General features: G+C 34.9%; 2 protein-coding genes and 1 long non-coding RNA gene across 4 annotated transcripts; 2 read left to right on the top strand and 1 right to left on the bottom strand.

The window, feature by feature from the left end:
* Positions 1 to 325: 325 nt before the first annotated feature.
* On the bottom strand, positions 326 to 5692 carry LOC113072086 (P2X purinoceptor 2-like). Its single transcript, XM_026245230.1, has 12 exons — positions 5553 to 5692; positions 4815 to 4950; positions 4564 to 4635; positions 4380 to 4455; positions 3797 to 3893; positions 3641 to 3721; positions 2333 to 2471; positions 2100 to 2230; positions 1894 to 1984; positions 1748 to 1813; positions 1498 to 1575; positions 326 to 742 (listed from the first exon to the last, which is right to left on the bottom strand). Exons 1-12 carry the CDS (start codon positions 5690 to 5692, stop codon positions 647 to 649), a joined length of 1203 nt encoding a protein of 400 aa, XP_026101015.1. The 3' UTR covers positions 326 to 646.
* Positions 5693 to 8574: 2882 nt separating this feature from the next.
* On the top strand, positions 8575 to 14831 carry LOC113072094 (uncharacterized). The gene is made up of 8 exons (XR_003280266.1): positions 8575 to 8711; positions 9208 to 9360; positions 10202 to 10334; positions 11539 to 11662; positions 11760 to 11881; positions 12025 to 12152; positions 13192 to 13321; positions 13689 to 14831. It is a non-coding gene; the product is annotated as an uncharacterized LOC113072094 (long non-coding RNA).
* A 1681-nt stretch (positions 14832 to 16512) lies between these two features.
* Positions 16513 to 21382, top strand: LOC113072071 (galactosylceramide sulfotransferase). 2 transcript variants are annotated; one of them, XM_026245214.1, is made up of 4 exons: positions 16513 to 16994; positions 17157 to 17216; positions 19187 to 19347; positions 19992 to 21382. In XM_026245214.1, the coding sequence occupies exons 3-4, from the start codon at positions 19217 to 19219 to the stop codon at positions 21142 to 21144; spliced, it is 1284 nt and encodes a 427-aa protein (XP_026100999.1). In that variant the 5' UTR covers positions 16513 to 16994; positions 17157 to 17216; positions 19187 to 19216; the 3' UTR covers positions 21145 to 21382. The 2 variants fall into 2 exon arrangements, with proteins under 2 accessions (XP_026100999.1, XP_026101003.1); XM_026245218.1 differs by lacking the exon at positions 16513 to 16994 and having other exon boundaries at positions 17018 to 17216.
* Positions 21383 to 21632: the final 250 nt, after the last annotated feature.

Here is a 21632-nt window from a genome sequence, read left to right as displayed (position 1 = left end):
TTACTGTAACCAATATCGTAGGAGGAGTTGTTATCGGGTTAGCAGAGCGAGTGCTGCTCTTTAGAGAACCATCTCATCTTTCCTTATGACTTGATGGAAGACGGTTCCCAGAAAAGAGATGATCACTTAGAAGGAATTTTGTCCTTTAGGACTTTGTTTTTAATCACTTGTCAAGTCAATGTGAAATCCAGATTTATCATGTCTGCATAGGCATTTCAAAGACAACCAGATATTTGAACAGTCTGATCCAAATGCTTGCTTAAGGTCCTGGGAATTAAATCACGTGACACATTTATGTGAAACAAGATGCAGTGAGTTTTAATTATTGAAGATTCTTTTTCATGGAAATATGTCACATTTTACAGAAGAGAAACTTCATATTTCATGAGTGTTCGAAGATGGGAAATACATGCAAACCTGTTGTGGAGTTGATCAGTGTTTAATATTTACTGAAGTGAAGCTTAATGGAAAAAACATGGCTTTGTTTATTTAAATTTTTTTTTTCAGATTCAGATATGATATGTTGTGCAGTTTTCTACTCTTATTTTTCCTACGACAGGAAAATATCCATCATTTATGTAAAAAGATTCTACTGTGGTGTATATTTGGCATGGCATGCCGCCGGCACTGGAGCGTTTTAGTTGTTTTATAATGGCACGCCATCTGAGAGGTCAGAGTGGGTGGAGCCATAGCTTGTAAGTGTGAAGTCTGTTGTGATTGGCTCATCGGGGTTCTTGGAGACCTGGTTAAAGAAATAGAAAAAGATTTTGATTAATATATTCAAGAAAATGAATATTTAATTTTGTCATTTATTGACTGCAGTGTTGTTTAAAAACTGGGAAATCTTTTGAATATCTCTAAATGAATGACCCTAAAGAATCATATTAGAAACATTCACTGTATGCACATGTAAAAAAATGATTTTTTTTTTAGAAAAAAAAAACAATATTGATTTTGAGTATGTTTTTCAAGGAAACTTATTCCTGTTACAGGATTTTAAAAAGATAAAACTTATCACACAATTCTGACTTTTTTTCCTTGCAGTTCCATGTTTACAGCTCTTGAGCATAATTTTGAGGGGTTTTTCATCAGAATTCTGATCAAGCAAATCAAATTTTAAATCTGGCAAATCAGATATTTATTTATTTGCAATTATTTTATATTTTTATCCTGTGGCAGAAACAAGTTTCCATAAAATAGGACTTACATTTTTCTACTTGAAAATTTCTCATTTAATTAAATGTGTTGCTTGACATATATTTGTAATAATTTGTGACATTTGCTTGCAATTTCTGAGGGAAAATTGTTTCTATACTAATTCTTCACTCAGTTTTTACTTTAGAAATTGCGAGCATATTGCACCAACAATTGCAAAGCAAGTAACACATTGAATTAGATGTGAAAAACTGATAGTATTTTCTAGCAAAACAAATTCCAAAATGTTTTATTTACAACTCTGGCATTTCTTCAGTGTAATCTTTATCCTTCTTGACTTACATCATCAAATTTCATTTCGCTGAAGACTTCATTCCTATCGATACACGTCAGCATGATCCAGTCACAGATGATTGAGCACTAGATGACAAAAAATGAGACATTTACTAATACTAAGATTAAGCAGTAGGACAAAATACAAGCTTTATATGTGAAAGTTTATGTCTGCCATCAGTCTCATAAAGACGTCATTATATCACACTTTAAACCCCCCAAAAAATCATGTTTTATTAGGCATTTAGCAAAAACGTACAATTCCTATTGACGTCATGGCCGTGACTGTGTTGATAATGGTTGGAATCAGACTGAATCTTCCCGCCTGAAAGGAAATAAAGAGATTCAATATAAGGCCATATGTGCGGTCAGCATGTGGCTAATGTACTTCCTGTATGGTCTCACATATCCTTGAACGATGACATCCAGGCGAATCCCATAGGCTTTTATAAGTGTCCTGTACTCCACACCGTCCTTATGATAATATTTCGCAAACCTGAAATGTTTGGAAGTTAATATATTTCTAAATAAACATTAATAATGAATTGACCGGAATTTTAGTGACATTTGATTAGTGGAATTCATGTAGATTGTAACCCCAGAGCTCACACCTGTAGTAATATTCGGAGCTGGGCAGGTTTTTTCTCATATCAATTCTTCTGAACGAATATGTCGGAATGCACTTTGAAGAATCCTTGTCAAAATCACACTTCCAGTTAATGAACACGCCAATTATTCCACCCTGAACATAATAAAATGACATTCAAAATATATATAAAAAAGTGCTTAAATTCAGAAGTAAATAAACGTTGATGTGTTATTTGACCATAAGCCGTATACATGCCGTTCTGCAAAGTTCGCTGAATTTCTCTTGGGCTTGCTCTGCGATGAAGCCCAGCCTGAACACCGGACAGTACGGGTTGGTGTCTGGGTGATAATGGCACCGCTCCAACTTCTTTCGCTTTTTTGGTTTGATGTTGCTCCTGTAGTTGAAACCATTAGAATTTCCATATCAGATACAAAAATATACATATTTATTTTAGGACCATAAAAAAAATATAAATTCAGCAAGGATGCATTTACCAAAAAAAAAAAAGTGACAGTAAAGACATTTGTGACCCTGAAAGGGTCCATTTATAGTCAATTTAAGGGACATTTGTTAGGATAGGACAATATTTGAATGAAGTTCTTAGCAACGCATATTTCTAATCAAAAATTAAGTTTTTATATATTTACAGTTGAAAATGTACAAAATATTTTCATGGAGCATGATCTTTACTTTTGGCATAAAAGAAAAATCTATAATTTTTTACCCATACAGTATTTCTTTTTTATTTTTTTGGCTATTGCTACAAATATACCCCAGCGACGACTGGTTTTGTGCTCCAGGGTCACATTTATAATGAAGTGAAGTGAAGTGAAGTGACATTCAGCCAAGTATGGTGACCCTTACTCAGAATTTGTGCTCTGCATTTAACCCATCCGAAATGCACACACACAGAGCAGTGAACACACACACACCCGGAGCAGTGGGCAGCCATTTATGCTGCGGCGCCCGGGGAGCAGTTGGGGGTTCGATGCCTTGCTCAAGGGCACCTAAGTCGTGGTATTGAAGGTGGAGAGAGAACTGTTCATGCACTACCCCCACCCACAATTCCGTCCGGCCCGAGACTAGAACTCACAACCCTTCAATTGGGAGTCCAACCCTCTAACCATTAGGCCACGACTTCCAATGTTAATGTTACAAAATATTTGACAGCTTCCACAGAAATATTAAGCAGCGCAACTTTTCAACAATGATAATAAGAAATGTTTCTTAATCTGCAAATCGGCATATTCAAATGATTTCTGAAGGATCTGGAGTGATGATGCTGAAAAATCAGCATTGCATCACAATAATAAAATAGAAATCAGTTCTTTTAAATTGCAATACTATTTCACAGTATTACTGTATTTTTGTGGGTACATTTGATCAATTCCATGCAACCTTAGTAAGACTTTGTGAGAAACAATATATCCTAAACTTTTGAACGGTAGAGTAAATAGACATTTCTGATACATTTATGTTTTACTAAATGCTTTGATCAGACAAAAGGTTCAAAAGCATGTTGGCACTCTGAATTATTAAACATGCTGAAACTCTTCAACGTACCTCAGAACTTTAAACTTCGGAAAAAGGATGGCATTCTCTATGAACACTGTAAAATTAATAGCTTTTTCCATAGCTGGTTCACTATGGGGATAAGAAAGACATTTTAGTTCATTTCTCTATTGATTTTTGACGGATCAGTCAATAAAAGCACAATACCTGACAGCAGCATATTCCTCAATGGGACACCAGGTCCTGACCTCGCAGGTCTTGAATGTGTAGTTGTAGTAGGGGATACATCGTCCTGTTCTTTGACCTGTTCCAAAACAAGTTCACATCTTACCATGGACCATGCATTGAAAATCTTTTTTAATTCGTGTAGAATTAGTTAATTAATCAATTAAGTTTGAACTAGTTTTAAGTAAAATAAAGAAGTAAGAAATACTGCAGCAATTGAAGCTGCACTTAATAATAATAATAATAAAAAGAAAAAACCTGTATTAAAGTAGATGTAGTTTAACATTAAACTAGTGGTATCTGGGTAGCACTTTATTTTACAGTCCTGTTCCTCATGTACATACTATGTACTTATTATAGTAATTACAATAACTATGTAATAACTAGGTACTAACCCTAAACCTAACCCTACCACGTGTAGTTACCTTGTATTACCAGAACTTTCTTAGATAAATACACTGTAAGTACACTATAAGTACATGTGAGTACACGTACTGTAAAATAAAGTGCAACCGGTATCTGACACAGTATATATGTGCGTATTCATTATAAAAGTAAACCTTACCATGACCATCAAAATCAACGTCTCCTTGAGTGCAGTCAGAATCTTTTGTGCAGTTTGCATCGGCAACACTGTAATGCTGAGAAAACAAGTAGAGAAAAAGACATATCTACAAATGCTGTTTGACTCGGACCAAAGCATGCATACTATGTATTTAACTGCATTTGTCTATTTTTTTTGTGCTCACCTCAGCACACATGCCCTGCGTCTGATCGTGCGTCACTTCTCTCCTAAGAATTGTGCTGATGACGTCAAAACCCTTTACATGAAGAAATACATGGTTTCGAGTAAGTTTATATACTATGATCTAGCAAGGGAAATATGATTTAATCACTTTACAGTATCTTAAGTAATAAAGGGTATCTTGTCTGCCTTATAAATAAGGATGATGTAATTGAATGGTTTTCTTTCCAGTTTTTTATTTTTCTAGGCCTTCACCTCAGATGGTCTGACATATTCGGTTGTGTCCTGAACGCTGTCTCCCAGCATGGCCACACCTCTCATCTCAGTGTGCACTGAGCTCTCCGGACGCGTCTCTGTCTCCTGATACGCTTTCTGTCTGATAAATACGTGCCTGCACACATAAAACATGACATAAATGCATCCATCTCCACACATGCAATAGAACACACTTTCATAGGTATAACGAAAGAAATTCTGTATATGAAAAGAACATAGGAACAAACACAATCAAAGATATAATATATATACTATGAAACCTAAACATTTACTGCAAAATTGTTGACGTTGGGAAAAAAGTTCTATAAATCAGATGTGGCTAAAGATGAAGTGTTACAATTAGATTTGACATTTCATAAATCTCATAAATCTCTGTATTGCTGATTGGTATCATTGACATTTTTATTGCATTTCTTCTGCATAAACTGTATTTTATCTTCTTCAAGATGCAGCTGAAGTCCAAAACAACCAGTACAATTACAAATTTATATATATATATATATATATATATATATATATATATATATATAGTAAAATTACAATTAATTAATTATAGACCATGAAATTACTTGAGTTTTGAATTTCAGTGTTCGCCATTAGACTATCTCAGAGACAAATATGATAAACATTATAATTAGCACCATTTAAAAGTATCAATTTTGTGATTGATGAAAAGCTGGTTTTACAGAAATAACAACAAAGAGAGCAGATTCTTACCAAACGAAGTATGTGAGGATCAGGAGTTGCACGGCTCTGTATATGACTCCTAGTTTCTTGTCCTTCACCACCATTACTTTTGGAGTCTCATAGTCCCAGAAACCCAGGAAAAAGTCTTTGAGGAATGCCAGACATCCCATTTTTATATATATATATATATATATATATATATATATATATATATATATATATAAATCCTTGTATGTTCCTGCAAAATGAACGTCCTAATCTTCACCACTGAACTGATGCTGGATGGTGACACCCACTTGAGTACCACAGTCTCTCTCTCTCTCTCTCTCTCTCTCTCTCTCTCTCTCTCTCTCTCTCTCTCTCTCTCTCTCTCTCTCTCTCTCCCTCCCTCCCTCTCCGCTGTAATGGCAACCTTTTCCTTTTTTTCCATGGGTCTTTATCATTTTGTTTGTGGTGAACTGAGAAATTAAGAGTCTGACCCATTTTCTATTTTTGCAGTTCAATTATTATATATATATATATATATATATATATATATATATATATATATATATATATATATATATATATATATATAGCAGTAAACTTGATGATGATGTATTGTGTATCTATAGAGTGAATTCAAGTAAAGTGGGCCACTTCTTGTGTAATTTAGATGCTTAGGAGTTAGGAGATCTCCAAAACAGTTCGTTAAAAATGAGATTTCCATAACATGTCAAATCACCTCTGGCACCAAATCTAGCTTCTTTAGCTCGAAACAAAATATTTTGTTGAATAACTTGCTTGTTTCTAAGATAAGTTTGTTTTTCCAGGTATCCCACATTCATTGATGCTCTCCGAGATGTAGATGGCCCTCTCTATGTGTTTCCTGTTTTTTACGTTCGCTCGCACAGGAAAACAGCGGTGCCGGAGACCAGTGGTGGACAGTAACGGAGTAGCTTTACTTCGTTACTGTACTTAAGTACATTTTTCAAGTATCTGTACTTTACTGGAGTAGTTTTATTTTGAGCAACTTTTACTTTTACTTCACTACATTCCAAAGCATAAAATCGTACTTTTTACTTCACTACATTTCATAAAACATATCGTTACTCCCTATAATATCACGTGCTCCGACACTCAGAAGCGGTGTCTGATTCATCATGAACGAACTGAGTCTTTTCAAAATAAACTTTTAAATCGGATCGCGAATCACACCAAACGATTCGTTTACGATTTAGAATGATCCGATTGCAGCTGTTCTGGAGTCGACCACTCACTGATTCAAATGAACCGTTTAGTGCGAGTCTCCAGAAGTAAGAACCGGGAGATCTTGTGAGCGCGCGTGCGTCTGACGTTGCTAAAAGTAAGTTATTAATGTCGAAATTTTGGATTAATTATTGTAACTGAAAATCATATTTAGGTCAAAACTGTCAGTTGTTTGGAAACTTAATCCGTTGTAAAGAGTGATCTATTTAAGCCCACTCAAATGCTCGAGTGCAGACGATGCAGACACATCAATTCTAGGTAAAAAAAACAACAACAACGAAAAACCCATAAAATAACACAGATTAAATACAATAACTCGTGCACGTTCAAATTCCCCGCTGCCGTAATGTTAACAGTTTTATTAAAATGTCCTATGTTACGTCTGTTTTTATATTGTTTATCGACAGTAACGTTATACATATGTATATTGTTTGGATTAACTAGACGAGTAGACAGACATGAATGTTCATCGTACTGAAAATAAGTAAATATTGTTAGCTGATGCTAACTGTCTAGCTAACAAGCTTGTTGGTGCTAAATTGATGTAATTTTTATAAATAATGTCCAAATATTTTTATTCAGCCACCTATATATATATATATATATATATATATATATATATATATATATATATATATATATATATATATATATATATAATATAGTTTACATCTGGTTAGAAAAGAAAGGATGTGATGTTCAGAACATGGTAACTACAGTAATTATCAGTGGGAAGAGATGCACCCTGTTTGGCCAGGGGTGTTTTTAAACCACAGACAAGATTTGAGAAGGAAAAAATCATTATCTTTATTTACATTTTTTTTATTATTTTTTTCCGTAAAATGTTCTTCCTAACTTCAGGCCTTATTATCATGTCATATATACAGTACAGACCAAAAGTTTGGACACACCTTCTCATTTAAAGAGTTTTCTTTATTTTCATGACTATGAAAATTGTAGATTCACACTGAAGGCATCAAAACTATGATTTAACAAATTTGGAATTATATATGGAATTATATACATTTCAAAAAAGTGTGAAACAACTGAAAATATGTCATATTGCAGGTTCTTCAAAAAAGCCACTTTTTGCTTTGATTACTGCTTTGCACACTCTTGGCATTCTCTTGATGAGCTTCAAGAGGTAGTCACCTGAAATGGTCTTCCAACAGTCTTGAAGGAGTTCTCCGAGAGATGCGTAGCACTTGTTGGTTCTTTTGCCTTCAGTCTGCGGTCCAGCTCACCCCTAAACCATCTCGATTGGGTTCAGGTTCGGTGACTGTGGAGGCCAGGTCATCTGGAGCAGCACCCCATCACTCTCTTCTTGGTCAAATAGCCCTTGATGCCTTGAGTGAGACTCTACAATTTTCATAGTCATGAAAATAAAGAAAACTCTTTGTATGAGAAGATGTGTCCAAACTTTTGGTCTTTACTGTAACTTTGATATTCTGTAAAACAACAAACTTTAAAATACTTTTTTCTTACTGGTGAAAATCAGATGGTCATCTCTGTTTTCTCTCGGGTACATCACAGTGTAAGCTTCACAGTGAACATTACTCTCATCAGCGTAGTCCATATCAACAACAAAAATATATCTTGACTCCATATAGTGGTTATTTTGAAAAAATCCAAGGTATTTTGAGCAGTAGGATTATAAAAAGAATATGTGCTAATATAAAATTAAATTAAGTAGCCTATATAAAATTGCAAACATCTATCTTGCAGTACTTTTTTACTTAAGTACATAAAAACTCGAGTACTTTTGTACTTTCACTTGAGTAAAATTGAAAAAGGAGTACTTTTACTTTTACTGGAGTAATATTTTACCATATGTATCTGTACTTTTACTCAAGTACTTGATTTGTGTACTTCGTCCACTACTGCCGGAGACTCAGCGTCAAATGGATGAACTACATTATTGACTCACTGTCCCTGAGAAAGGTACTGTAAACATATGCTATGAAAAGTCTGCATTTTAAAAACTATGTATTTACAACAATGTCTGTGACTCTTAAAGATTGTATTTTTGTTTGTTCAGGTTTTTCGGACCCACTTTATATTAAGTGGCCTTAACTACTATGTACTTAGATTTGAATTAATAATTTAGTACAATGTACTTATTGTGTACATACATGTTTTTACATTGTGCTTATATTTAAAAAAAAAACTACATGTAATTACATCTGTATTTAATTTCTATAATTACATTTATAATTACACTGTTGACCCATACTTTACACCTTAACCCACCCTTAAACTTACCCATACCTCCAACCCTCTCCCTAACCTTACCCCATCCCACCTCAATAGCAGCAAAAGTGTTTTACAATACAATATGAACACAATAAGTACATGGTACTTATTTTTTATGTAAGTACATTGTAGTTAAGGCCACCTAATATAAAGTGGGACCGGTTTTTCTTTCCATTTCCAAAAGGGCATTTACTACCAGGCAGAGGTCCTGGGACAAACCATCACATGGATCACACCATATCAGTCTGCCCATGATGTGTCTTTTGTCAAATTCAAGCTTGCTCGGTAAATAGTTGAATTTTAGGAGGCAGCGCCGGACCATTTCCCTGCTGAAGGAGTGAGTGACTTACAGACCTGACCTCTGTCAAAATACAAGGGATAACATGTTGGGAAACATTTTGTAGTTAAAACCATTATACCTAAAAAATATATACATACAAATAATTAACTAGTATTGGCATGGTAATATAATTTAGAATAATAATAACTGTGGTTATTTGGAGATTATTATGTTGTTGTTTTATATTTTACATTCTTATATTATTGTTATAATCCTTTAATAATTTATTAAGTTATAAACTCTATTACCATGCCCATATGACTACAGCAATAATAATAACAATGATAATGGTTATTAATTGTATTACATTATATTGTATGTCAATATGACCGCTGCAATGATAATATATGAATATGGTATATATGTGTGTGTGTGTGTGTGTGTGTGTGTGTGTGTGTGTGTGTGTGTGTGTGCGTGTGTGTGTGTGCGTGTGTTTATGTATAAAACCAGTGGGGGCTTAAAGTTTAATAAAATGCATTTCACGGGTCAGAATATAAAAACAATTGGCACAGCTGTTTTGTAGCAAAGTCAAAGCTGTCAGATTCCTCTTTTACAGCTATGTGACTCCACAATAATTTTCCACACTTCCAAGTTCACTAAAAGAAAGTGTCATAAGGCACTTGGTATTTAGTCACACATTACAAGGCATGAGTCAGTGAAGCATTTAACCCGCGTTTGATTAATTGTTGTTTTGGATGGACCTCACATCCTCATGTTTCAAGTTCACTGAGGGAAACTGTTACTATGTTTACACGCTGAAGGTGTTAAAAAAAATTCGGATGAAACCAGTGTGACTGCAGGCAACCTTTGTCCTCATCATTTAATGTCGTTTTTATAGAACTTATTTGACTTGGAGAAAATGGAGGCGAGAGAGAAGATGGAGCAAAACAAACAGAAGAAGCTCTTTTCGAAGAACAGAAGTTTTTCCTAAACAAAGAAGTTCCCAGGGAATCACTGGCTTTTCTCATCAGGTGAAGGGCTGTGACATACCACTCATCATTTGATCCATGGCACTTTCCTTAAATAGGGTTCAAAATGGTTTGCACTTCCTTTTTTTAAAAGAAGCCCAGGCAGAAATCTAATTTTCTTTAGTGGTAGAACTATATATTAGATTAGATGTTTTTAATAATCTAGTAATCAACATGAAAAGTAGATCAGGAAATATGTATTTGCCCTATCTCAGCTCTATAGAACAGTAAAATCATGCAATAATGTCAATAATTAGGACTACTGAATTTCTATTATATTTATTTACAATTAAATAATAAATTACATGATGTTTAGCTATTTCTCACATCTTGTTACTGCATAGATATTTCCTCGTTTTAAAAAATGCAGCTCTAATAATGCGACATGCCGGAAGTGAACATTTTTCTACGGCATGATGGGAATTTTCTCAAATTTTGTCAAGCAACTATTTGACCCTATAATCAAAGTTATTGTAACAAAAAAAAAGTTTAGTTTTTTTTTTCTTTTAATTATTGAGAATAATTTTATATATATTATATTATTTTCCATTATTTTTATTTGTATAAACGGATTTCTTTTTGCTTTATAATTTGTATTGTTGGAAAAATACAAAAATTACACAGATACATACATTTTTTTTTAAATCTCAAACATGTATAAAATAAATATAAAATGAAACATCTCATAATATTTAATCTGAGGTAGGCAGTATTTTAAGCCCCTCTTTTGTCTGAGCCACTATTTAATTAATTTAATTTTTTTTTTTTTTTTTTTTTATATATATATATAATGTTGGAACCTGTTTGATGAAGGTAGTTAGAAGATTAGTTTGTGGTGTGTTTGTATACAAGTCAGTGTTATTCTAGTATCATACAGTTTTAAATATTTAAATGTTTAGTTATTTGATGTGGTTTTATCATTTTAATCTTTTTTTTTTAATCGTTATAGTTAATTTAGTTTCTTAATTTAGTACTTCAATATAAAATAAATGTTTCTATATTTTATTTTACTTTATTTCAGATAATAATTATTTTATTTCAACCATTTTTTATGGTTTTACCTTATAGTTGAGTTTTTATTTTACACCGTTGTAAATTTAAAAAACCCCAAAACATGTAACTTGTTGAATCGCTGCCGTTCATAGTAAGTGTATGCACAGTTTTAGTGTTTTTGTCAGTACATAAGAATGTGTTGTACGCTGTGCAGGTGATTCGGTGGACAGGTGTCCTGGGATAAATCCCTGTGCATCGGCAGCACATATGAGGAAACAGATGAAATGATCACACATCACATTGTGGACAGACCTACCGTCGACAAACAGTATCAACAGGTCCGAAACCAACTCTCACTGATTGTGGACAGTGTCTACTTAATATTTACTGCAATTAATTCATATTCTTGTAATTAATGTATATTCATCCTTGCAGGTACTACATCCAGCCCCAGTGGGTGTATGACTGTGTGTGAAGATGCTGTTACCTGATGAGGAATATTACCTGGGAGTTACACTGCTGGCTCATTTGTCATCTGTCGCCATTCATGGAAGAGAGTGAGTGAGATCATGTGCCACCTGAGAAACTCAAACTCTTGGCCCCGCAGCGAGGAGAGAAGCCACTTGAGGCTTTTTACCATTTCATTATGTCATATAATATGTGAATTTTGAGTGATTGTTCACAAATTAACTCTTCACAGAGACGGAAAAAGAGGAGCAGGAGGAGGATGAAGATGACGAAGAGGAAGATGATCAAAGTGAGTAAGAAGATGAGTCTGAAGATGAAGCAAATTTGGCTTAAATGGAGGAGAAGAAAACTCAGGGAAAGGTATGATTGTTTTCATTTTACATAACATAAACTTGTAAGTGAAAACATTTAACCCTATAATGCCTACTGTATCATATTTGATATGCAAAGTCATTAACATAATCAAATCTACTGAAGAAATCTGTTGCACCACATACCTTCTGTTGTCTGATCGATAGTTTATCCTTTATTAGCAAGTAAATGTCCTTTAAGTATAATTATAAAAAAAAATATCCATCTTCAGCTCGTGGTACTTTCTTCTTGTGCTGAAATCTTACAGAATTTTATGAAGTAATTATATGAATAACTTTTGTGCTTTTAGTAATATTACACTTAATGAACTGAAGCAACATAGGTTTACTTAATTATCCATTCATAATTTTTCAGAAAAATCGTGTTAAAATATATCAAGTATGATAAATCAGGCTGTTTTGAGGAATATTTATTTGTTCATCTCTCAATCATAATTGTATTGTACTTTATGCATTTTCTCCTCAATAAAAACCACAGAGCTTTGAACATAAAGCTAAGCATTTAAATATCATCTCACTAAAGCATTTTTGGGAGATACAATAACTATATACTATATGTATATAGATATAGTAACAACTGATATGAATATGCATTTTATGCAAGTAGTCTTTTATAAAGATCTCATTGATTTACTTTACAAGCTATCAGAATTTCATATTAAATTTATAAATCTAAATTATCAGCAACTGCACCGAATTGCGTATTATTGCTCAGTTTGGGCCTTTGGGAATAAAATGTTTTTCTCCTTGAGTGTGAGCTCCATATATGAGCCATAAATGTCTAATAATGTATCAGATATGACACTCATCAAAATACAAACTTGTTAGATTTGTTGTTAGATTTTTCTAACTTATTTTGTTTATCAGGCTTTACAGGTAAAAAAAAAAAAAAAAAAGTCAAAATCACATTATTTGATTCTAAAAATGGATGATTTTTAGGATGGAATCTTTAGTTTTGTTGCTGCACCTTTGTGGAGGAATGTATCAAATAAATATGAAAAAGTCAAATTTTGTGCTGGTTCTCCAAGGTGACCCCTGGTAAAGTGAAACCAGAGAACCGCATGCAAACCAAACAAGAGGAGAAAACAGAGGAGAAGAGGCTGACCATTGTGATGATGGAGAAGAGAGAGAAATACCTTTATGACAAGATAATGTTTGGTAAGAAGAGACATGTAATGCATGTCATTTTACGATCACATCTGCTTTCTTTTGTAAATGAAAAATTAAATTGTATGAAAACACACTCATCTAACCAGGATAATGATTCAGGATAAAGCTTCATTTTGATTCTTAGTTATTGTATTTATTTATTTATTTACTTGGTAAGATACGAGCCTTCATGTTGATTTGTAAATGTGTGCTTTGGTTAATGGTTAAATGAGTAAACGTAGAATTAATTCTCTGCTAGCACAGTGGCTTCCAACGCCCTTTAAAATGTGCTTGACCTACATTTGGCAAATGGTTTAAGCTCCAGTGACCAGGACTGACTTTATTCTTCATGAATCTACTGCACACCTTCTTACAGGCTAACAAGCTGGCAGCTAAGAGGAAAGCTCACGATGACGCCAGCAAAGCAGACAAGAAGCAACAGCAGAAGAAAAAGTGCTGATTTTTATATGTAATTGTCCTTTGTCCTATGTAAGTCCTTCTTGTGCTTTTTCTCTCTGCCAAGAGACTTTGAGAAGTGTTTCTTCTCTCATTTCATCTCATTTCATCTCATTGCATCATTTACAGTTTTTTACAGACGCTAGGACACATTTCTCAATACTTAGGTCACTTTTGCAAAACTCTTCACACAGTGAGCACAACAGAAGTCTACTGTATGTGGGCTAAACTGAGGATCAATTATCATTGCTTTGGCACAAAATGCATTAAATGACTACATCTCTCAAATTTCATGAATTCTTTTCTCAGTCAGACACAAGAAGTGCCAAAACTCTTTACGTATGGGCCAATTTGCACATGCTTACATACTGTTTTCAAAACTGTTAAACTGATGTTCAAAACAATTCAGTTTTTTACAGACGCTAGGACACGTTTCTCAATACTTAAGTCACTTTTGCAAAACTCTTCACACAGTTCTCCTAACCAACTTTCAGCTTGGCAAAGCAGTTCATTTCACATTCAAAAATGCACTACAACTACCAAAACACTTCATTCAGGTCTCAAATCAACTCATTCTTCCAGAACACTAGCAATGGTCGAAGCCGACAAACACACTTTGTCACCCACAAAACAATGACCTAAAAAACACTAACAACATGTAGCATTATACAATGTTTTCTTGTGTAAAACAAGAACACATTTCTAATAAACTTACTGTAAGATAATTATTTTCTTTTAATGAATGTATTTATTCTGTGTGCATGTTTCAAATTTGTGAACATTTTTAATGTACTGATTTGGACAAAGGAAGTTTATTTTAATTGAGTTGAAAAGAACTGATGACAAAAAGCTGCCATATCAACATTGCAAATAGCTCTCAGTATGCTTACTAGAGTATGAGTTACTACATTGACTATTTACTCACGCTAGTCATAAATTGTACATTGTTTGATAAAATAGAAGGCATGTACACTGCTGTTTAAAAGATTCCTTTTTATAGAAATTTATATTTTTAATTAGTGAGGATGCATCAAAAAAGTAAAAAGATAAATGCTTAAAGATAAATCAGCATCTTGATATGCCACACCTGTGAGGTGGATGGATTATCTCTGCAAAGGAGAAGTGCTCACGAACACAGATTTAGACAGATTTGTGAACAATATTTGAGAGAAATAGGCCTTTTGTGTATATAGACAAAGGATGAAGGATCATGTGACACTGAAGACTGGAGTAATGATGCTGAAAATTCACTTTTGCATCACAGGAATAAATTGCATTTAAAATGTATTAAAATATTTCACAATATTACTGTTGCTGTATTTATGAGCAAGTAAACTGGAAAGCATTTAGATAATAATAAAAAAAAATTCTCAGAAAGATAAAAAGAAACTTTGGATTGGTAAAATTATTTGTATTTATTATTTTTCTTTTAATAAATCTCTCTTAATGCGAGTAAACCTTTTGTTTGACTTCATCTTTTGGTTTCTCATGTAAATAGGCCTCGGTACCCAAGGGGAACGAAGTCTAGCATGTAATGAAGTTTCCAAGTATCACTCACACGGTCAAATTCTTAAATGGAAAAAACTGAAACCCCGACACTCCCTTCCCGAAGGACTCTCCTGTAGGACATCACAATGTAAAAGTGGCTTTCGGCATTAGGTTTTTAGACTCACTGCTGCTGAAAAAAGTTGCTCACTACACAAAATGGCATTAAACGCTAAGCCAGTCCCTCTATACTAACATTTAAACCATGTAACTTTGTGGGGAATAAGTATGACTCATATATATTCTTTGTAAAAACTAACTTCACTTGCTTCATAAATAGGCTATATATAGGCTACCTCATGTGGCAAAATACTGTAAATGTTCCCTAATATATAAAAACTAACTTTTAAATGGATATAGTCATAGGTTGGGAAATGTAGCTTGAGTTTTACAGAAGGTTGCAATGAGAAAATGAGCGTTTCTGATTGCATTGGATTCCTCATTGTGAATTTTTCAAGGACAGAATGGAGTCAGATTCTACTGGTTTAGGATGGCAAGCTGAATTATTTAGCTCTGAATGGTTCTCCAGTGTCCATTTCAGTCCTTTGTGACAGATTTTGGTTAAAATATATATATATAATTAATGGGTAGGCTTTGTATAAATCTGGATTTGTCTGAACTGAGTTCAAAAGTGATCTGCTCTCTTCTATTCTGTACGCATGTGTATAACACATGAAATGTTCTCTTCCTTTATGTCACACCCAAAGTCCCATTCAAACTCTTTTTTATTGTATGAGGTGTTTGTTATCAGTGAAGTCCTACACACCTACACCCCTCCGCTTTGCTTGTATATTTGTGGTGGGAAGTTATGACGTTGCTGTTCTCCTCGCCATTGTGTAACCCCTGTGGGCTTTCGGCCAGGTAACTCATGGCCTTCTGATCACTAATTCATGTTCACACACAAGCATGCAGTGTTACCCATCTGCATTCCAACCATGTCACTCTTACACTGCCTGGCACTGGCATGACATTCTGTGTGCCCGTGTGTGGCTGCAGACAATGAACCGAGTGTTTGACACCCGTCAAAAGGAGATCTGGATGAACAGAATAATCTTGTGCTGGACAATAAGTAACACTGAGAAGTGAGCAAAATAAAGAGAATGGATCAGTGAATATCAGGATAGATGTAACAGTATAATAAAGCATATAAAGGGATAATTCACCCAAACATGAAACTTCTGTCATAATTTATGGAATTTGAGACTTTGTGTATATAGCCACATATCTTGAATTATGGATTGGCCTCTCATGCATTTAACTACGCTCTCTAGCAACTTTTCAGACCACTCCAAACCAGTAATCTGCTCTCAATAGCTCTCTGTTTCCCCCTTGAACTGATCCCTCCTCTCTTTTGTTCCTTTCCCTCCCTCTTGGTCATTTTTGTCTCGCTAACCCTGTTCCGTTTTCAAGTTCTTTCTCTCCTGTTTTGTTTTACTGTCTTTCTGTCTCCGTATTTCTCATCCTGACGTCACCTTCCTCTTTCTTTCCGCCCTCGACCTTCTCCTGTACTCTCATTCACAAATGCAAACAGACACAGAAGTGCAGGTCCCCAGGCGGCTGGTCTTGCGTCACGGAGAGCTCAAACCGAGTCTCTTCTGTATCCAGTTTAGCCAGCTCAGCTCTACATCGTGCAGACGAAGGAGGAGGAGGACAGGAGAGGCGGGGGCTTCAAAATCATCAGGTGTGAGTGCGTGTGTGTGCAGGGTGAAAGATCACCTGGATATTTCATAGAAGATAATAGAGGGTTACAGATGCTACTAATCTTGGATTGCACGACTGGAGAGTTAACTGTGAAGGAATTGCCTTGATCAGGCATCTTTGTTAACAAAGTCATTTTTCATAGATTTCTCAGAGTCTCTGCTTTTCTTCTGCCAATCAAGCTGTGACAGGGATACATGATTTGGTAAGATATTTAACAATGTTTTGTATATAATCTTCAATACAAATTGTACTGGGAGAATTATTTACATTAATATTTTTATTGCCGTTGTTTAAGACTAAGACTGTAGTACCTTTAACTCATATAAAAATCTGAATAAGTATTCATCAATATTTTTGAGTTTATTTTCTAGTCTAAACATCGTTACATCTAAAACAAAAACAAAAGATAATTGTTGCCAGAACATTATTATGATGATTTAAAAGTTTTTGGGTTTAAGCATAAAGCTCACTAAATTCGGTTATATTTATTAAAAAAACAAGAAAGTAATAAGTCATCAATGTTGTAAGAAAAAGATATTTAATTACACAAATTGAAAAAATATTAAAAGCCTTAATATTTTATACAGTTTTGCTTCTCATGTATATTTATCTTGTAGATAACTTTAGTGAAAAATAAAATGCATATTATTTATTTGCATATAGTATTTTTATTCTTTTGAATGCCATTTGTTCCAAGAAAACTTTTATATTCCCATGAGTCCTCACAGTGCTGAATCTATTGAAATGCTAGGCTATCTGTTTCATTCCTAAACTTTCCTCTTTAATCCAGCTGCTCAATCTGTAAAGTAAAAGAAACCTTTATTCTATTTGAATCCCATCACCAAACGTAATTACAGTGGCTTCTTGTCTGTTATGAATGTGCCAGCAGCGCTTGTGGCATTCTTTGTTAAATCACAAAAATGCATGCAGAAATGATTATAATTGCGCAGTTTAAATGCACCCATGATTAAATATAACATTCAACATCTCCAAAGACTTTTGTACAACGCACTGATGGACTACAAACAACACTTGTGTTTGATGGATGCAGAAAAGCATTTGTAAGTTTAGTCTTAAATTAGAGCTGCAGCTGCTGTAGTAATTCTTTGTTGTTCTGTAAAATCCTTGTTATTCTTCACCATCAGCATAACAATGATGATTTTGTCAGTGTTTTTGCTATCAACAAAAGATGATTTTGAAAAATGCAGGGTTAGAGATCGCTGCAAATAAGAACAATGGGTTCCTTCAGACTTCTTCGACCCTTTCTAGATTTCTATTCTCTGCTGTATTTGAGAGAAACGCCTTTGTTCCTTTGTTCCTTTGCTCTCTCAATCTATCTTTTGGTGGCCCAGCACTGCAGATATTTGATCCTAGTCTCTGAGACATGAAGAGATGTGGACAGTGTTACTTTACTTCTGAATGCATAATTAATTTGTTGGACTGCTGGCTCTCATGAAGCCCCTGCAATAGTACAGTCTCACCTCCATTTTGCTACAAATATATTGCAGTGACTATAACTTTTTTTTGAGCCTACGACTTTCATATGAGACATGGACCTTCTGTGTCCACTGAGAAAAACAAACAAAAAACTCTTGTATACTTCTCTTCAGAGTGTTTTACGTCCCTAAGGGCTTTTAGTCCAGAAGAAAATCTGAAGGATTCTCCTGTTTGCTTTAAATTTCTTTAGAGAAGAGTTTTATTTTTATGTTTTATTCCAGTGGAAATAAATCGGTAATAGAGGAATAGTTAATAGGAAACAGAGAAATAAAGAATACCTTAAAATAAATAGTGACCTGTCACATGACTTAAAATGAAAATATTCTAGAATCCCAAATAGCTAAATTACCTGCAATGCCAATGCAAATCCCCATATATAAGCACATGTTGAGCAGATGTAGATTGCATGTCTGAACTCAAGGGAGAAAATCAATTTTGTGAGCAGCAGTGTACTACCTAAATAATTGGGCACTTGAGGAAATGGTGACGACAAATATCTTTTAACACACTAGAAAAGCTTCGATAATCAAATGCTTGCAGCACTAGAGGACTGTGCATGCGTAAGCACAGCAGACAGCGCAGCACCTTTTACTAGATTTACATAAAGGGCCTTTAGAGATATAATTAAGTTAGAAGCACTTAATCATTACTGAAGTGTCTTTCTCTCTGCTTCAGGGTTTTCTTCCAGGGTCTAACCAGGCAGCTATGATGGGTGGAAAGCCAGTGAGGCAGTGGAGGTCCATCTGTAAGGGACTGATCCTGGGCGCGCTCCTGACCATCTGCATGATTCTTCTGTACTGTCTGTCAGCCTCAGAGGTCCAGTTTGGCCCGCAGGAGTGAGTCCCTTCATGTCTTCTGAACAAGAATTTATGTACAACAGAAAGCAGTTTCATTTCAATAACCAAGTCAAAGTTTCACCGGATTAGAGCAGTATTTCGGAGTGAACTTCATGAAGAAATAGTCAGGAAATATTTCTTCCCAAAATGAAAATAAAACAAAAATACTTCATATTAATAAAGAAAATAATTATTAAGATCATTTCTCCTTAAATTATTCTGTCATTCTATCCTGACAGGAAACATTATTTAAAACTACAGTTTTTGTTCAATTCAGTACAAAATACTAGCAATGCATCTTAAGTCTCTTATGTCACCAAGTATGCATTTATTTAGTATTATTGTGAAATATAAAACAATATATAGAATTTTACAAATTTAAATCTATGTAAACTAATGCTTAACTGTCACATGCCACATGTATTGTTGAACTTTGCTGAAATAAACTGTATACACATGTAATCAGCAATATAATGCAGACAGGGACTCAATGGGCAATGGGTTCAACACTGCAGCTGGAATTGCTTGCCAGTAAACGGATCTGTCTCGGTGATGAAGCCTCTGTGTGGACTTATTCTAAAGATGACATAAATGCATCTCAAATTAATTCAAATTACAATATGTTTGATCATTTTTGTTTACAGGGTCCCAGTGCCTTACTCATGTGCTCACCGCCCCTCAGCTTCCCACTCCTCAACAATCTCTAACAGCTCCCATAATGCCTCTGGGCAGCGAATCTGCACTCCAAAAGTGGACATCATGTTCATGAAAACCCATAAAACAGCTAGTAGCACTTTCCTCAACATTCTCTTTCGCTTTGGTGAAAAGCACCACCTCAAATTTGCCTTCCCCAACAGCCGCAATGACTTCTTTTACCCGTCCCCTTTTCATCGCTCACAAGTGAAGGACTACAGGCCCGGAATGTGTTTCAACATCATCTGTAATCACATGCGTTTCAATGCTGCTGAGGTGGCCAAAGTGCTTCCAGCCGACACCTCGTACATCACAATCCTCCGGGACCCGGCTGCTCTCGCGGAGTCCTCGTTTCATTATTTTGGACGCGTTGTGCCTCTCACTTGGAGGCTTTCTGGAGATGATAAGATGAGAGAATTCCTGACGGATCCAAAGCTTTACTACGACCCAGAGGGATTCAATTCGTTCTATCTCAAAAACTTGCTTTTCTTTGACTTTGGACAGGATAGTAACTTAAATCCAGATGACCCAAAGGTGGACGAGGCCATTGAAGCAATCTCCAAGCACTTCCATTTGGTAATGCTAGTGGAGTATTTCGAAGAGTCGCTCATCTTGCTCAAAGATGCGCTCTGCTGGGACATGGAGGACTTGCTCTTCTTCAAACTCAATGCCCGGAAAGGTTCAACTGTATCTAAACTGACTCCAGAGCTCAGGGCCAAAGCGCTGGAGTGGAACGCCATCGATTGGAAGCTTTACCAGTATTTCAACACCACCTTCTGGCATAAAGTGGATGCTTACGGCCATGAGCGCATGGCGAGAGATGTCGCAGAGCTGCAGCGCAGAAATGCAGAAATGGCTTCCATTTGCATTGAAGGAGGCCATGCTGTCGATGCAGGAAGCATCTTAGAGACTTCCATGCAGCCGTGGCAACCCATCGGTGAGAAGTCGATTATGGGATACAATCTGAAAAATAATGTTGACAAAGCACACCAGAACCTCTGCAGGAAGATGCTCACGCCAGAGCTGCAGTATCTCACTGATATGGGTGTCAACCTGTGGATAACAAGACTGTGGGGTCACATCAGAGAGATCCTTCACTGGTAGCTCAGAACAAATGTTTTGCTAAGGTGAAAGGTCAGCGCTGACTTTATGGAAGCTTTTTCCGCCTCATAATAAAATATTAAAATGCAATTGTGACTTATCTCACAACTCTACCTTTTTTTGTCTCACAAATCAAACACTTTTCTCAGATTTTTTTCTTCCTCAGTTGAGACTCTTTCACAATTCAGATTTGCAATTCATATATGACAATTCAGTGTATATCTTGCAGTTTAGACTAAGATTTTTTTTCTCAGAATTGAAAGTTTATATCTCACAATTCTGTAAAAAAATTAAATAAATATATATATATATATATATATATTTTTTTTTTTTTTTTTTTACAGAATTGCGAGATATAAACTATAAAGTCTCTGAATTGCAAGATATAAATTCTGAACTGTGAAAAAAAAATTGCAATTCTGAGAAGAAAAGTCCTAATTGTTGAAGAAATATTTCTGAATTGTGAGCTATGAACTATAAAATATTATATT

The sequence above is a fragment of the Carassius auratus genome, chromosome 5, assembly GCF_003368295.1.
Source record: "Carassius auratus strain Wakin chromosome 5, ASM336829v1, whole genome shotgun sequence".
NCBI classification, from domain to species: domain Eukaryota; kingdom Metazoa; phylum Chordata; class Actinopteri; order Cypriniformes; family Cyprinidae; genus Carassius; species Carassius auratus.
This window is presented reverse-complemented; position numbering and strand designations above follow the sequence as displayed.

What these genes read in the sequence shown, in the direction of transcription:
- LOC113072086 (XM_026245230.1), bottom strand. Translation starts at nt 5,692, where the DNA reads ATGGGATGTCTGGCATTCCTCAAAGACTTTTTCCTGGGTTTCTGGGAC. An exon ending in CCGAAGTTTAAAGTTCTGAG is followed by an intron (nt 2,472 to 3,640) that starts GTACGTTGAAGA and finishes TTTCAACTACAG; the next exon opens with GAGCAACATCAAACCAAAAA. An exon ending in GCGAAATGAAATTTGATGAT is followed by an intron (nt 743 to 1,497) that starts GTAAGTCAAGAA and finishes TTCTTTAACCAG; the next exon opens with GTCTCCAAGAACCCCGATGA.
- LOC113072071 (XM_026245214.1), top strand. Translation starts at nt 19,217, where the DNA reads ATGATGGGTGGAAAGCCAGTGAGGCAGTGGAGGTCCATCTGTAAGGGA. An exon ending in GTCCAGTTTGGCCCGCAGGA is followed by an intron (nt 19,348 to 19,991) that starts GTGAGTCCCTTC and finishes TTTTGTTTACAG; the next exon opens with GGTCCCAGTGCCTTACTCAT.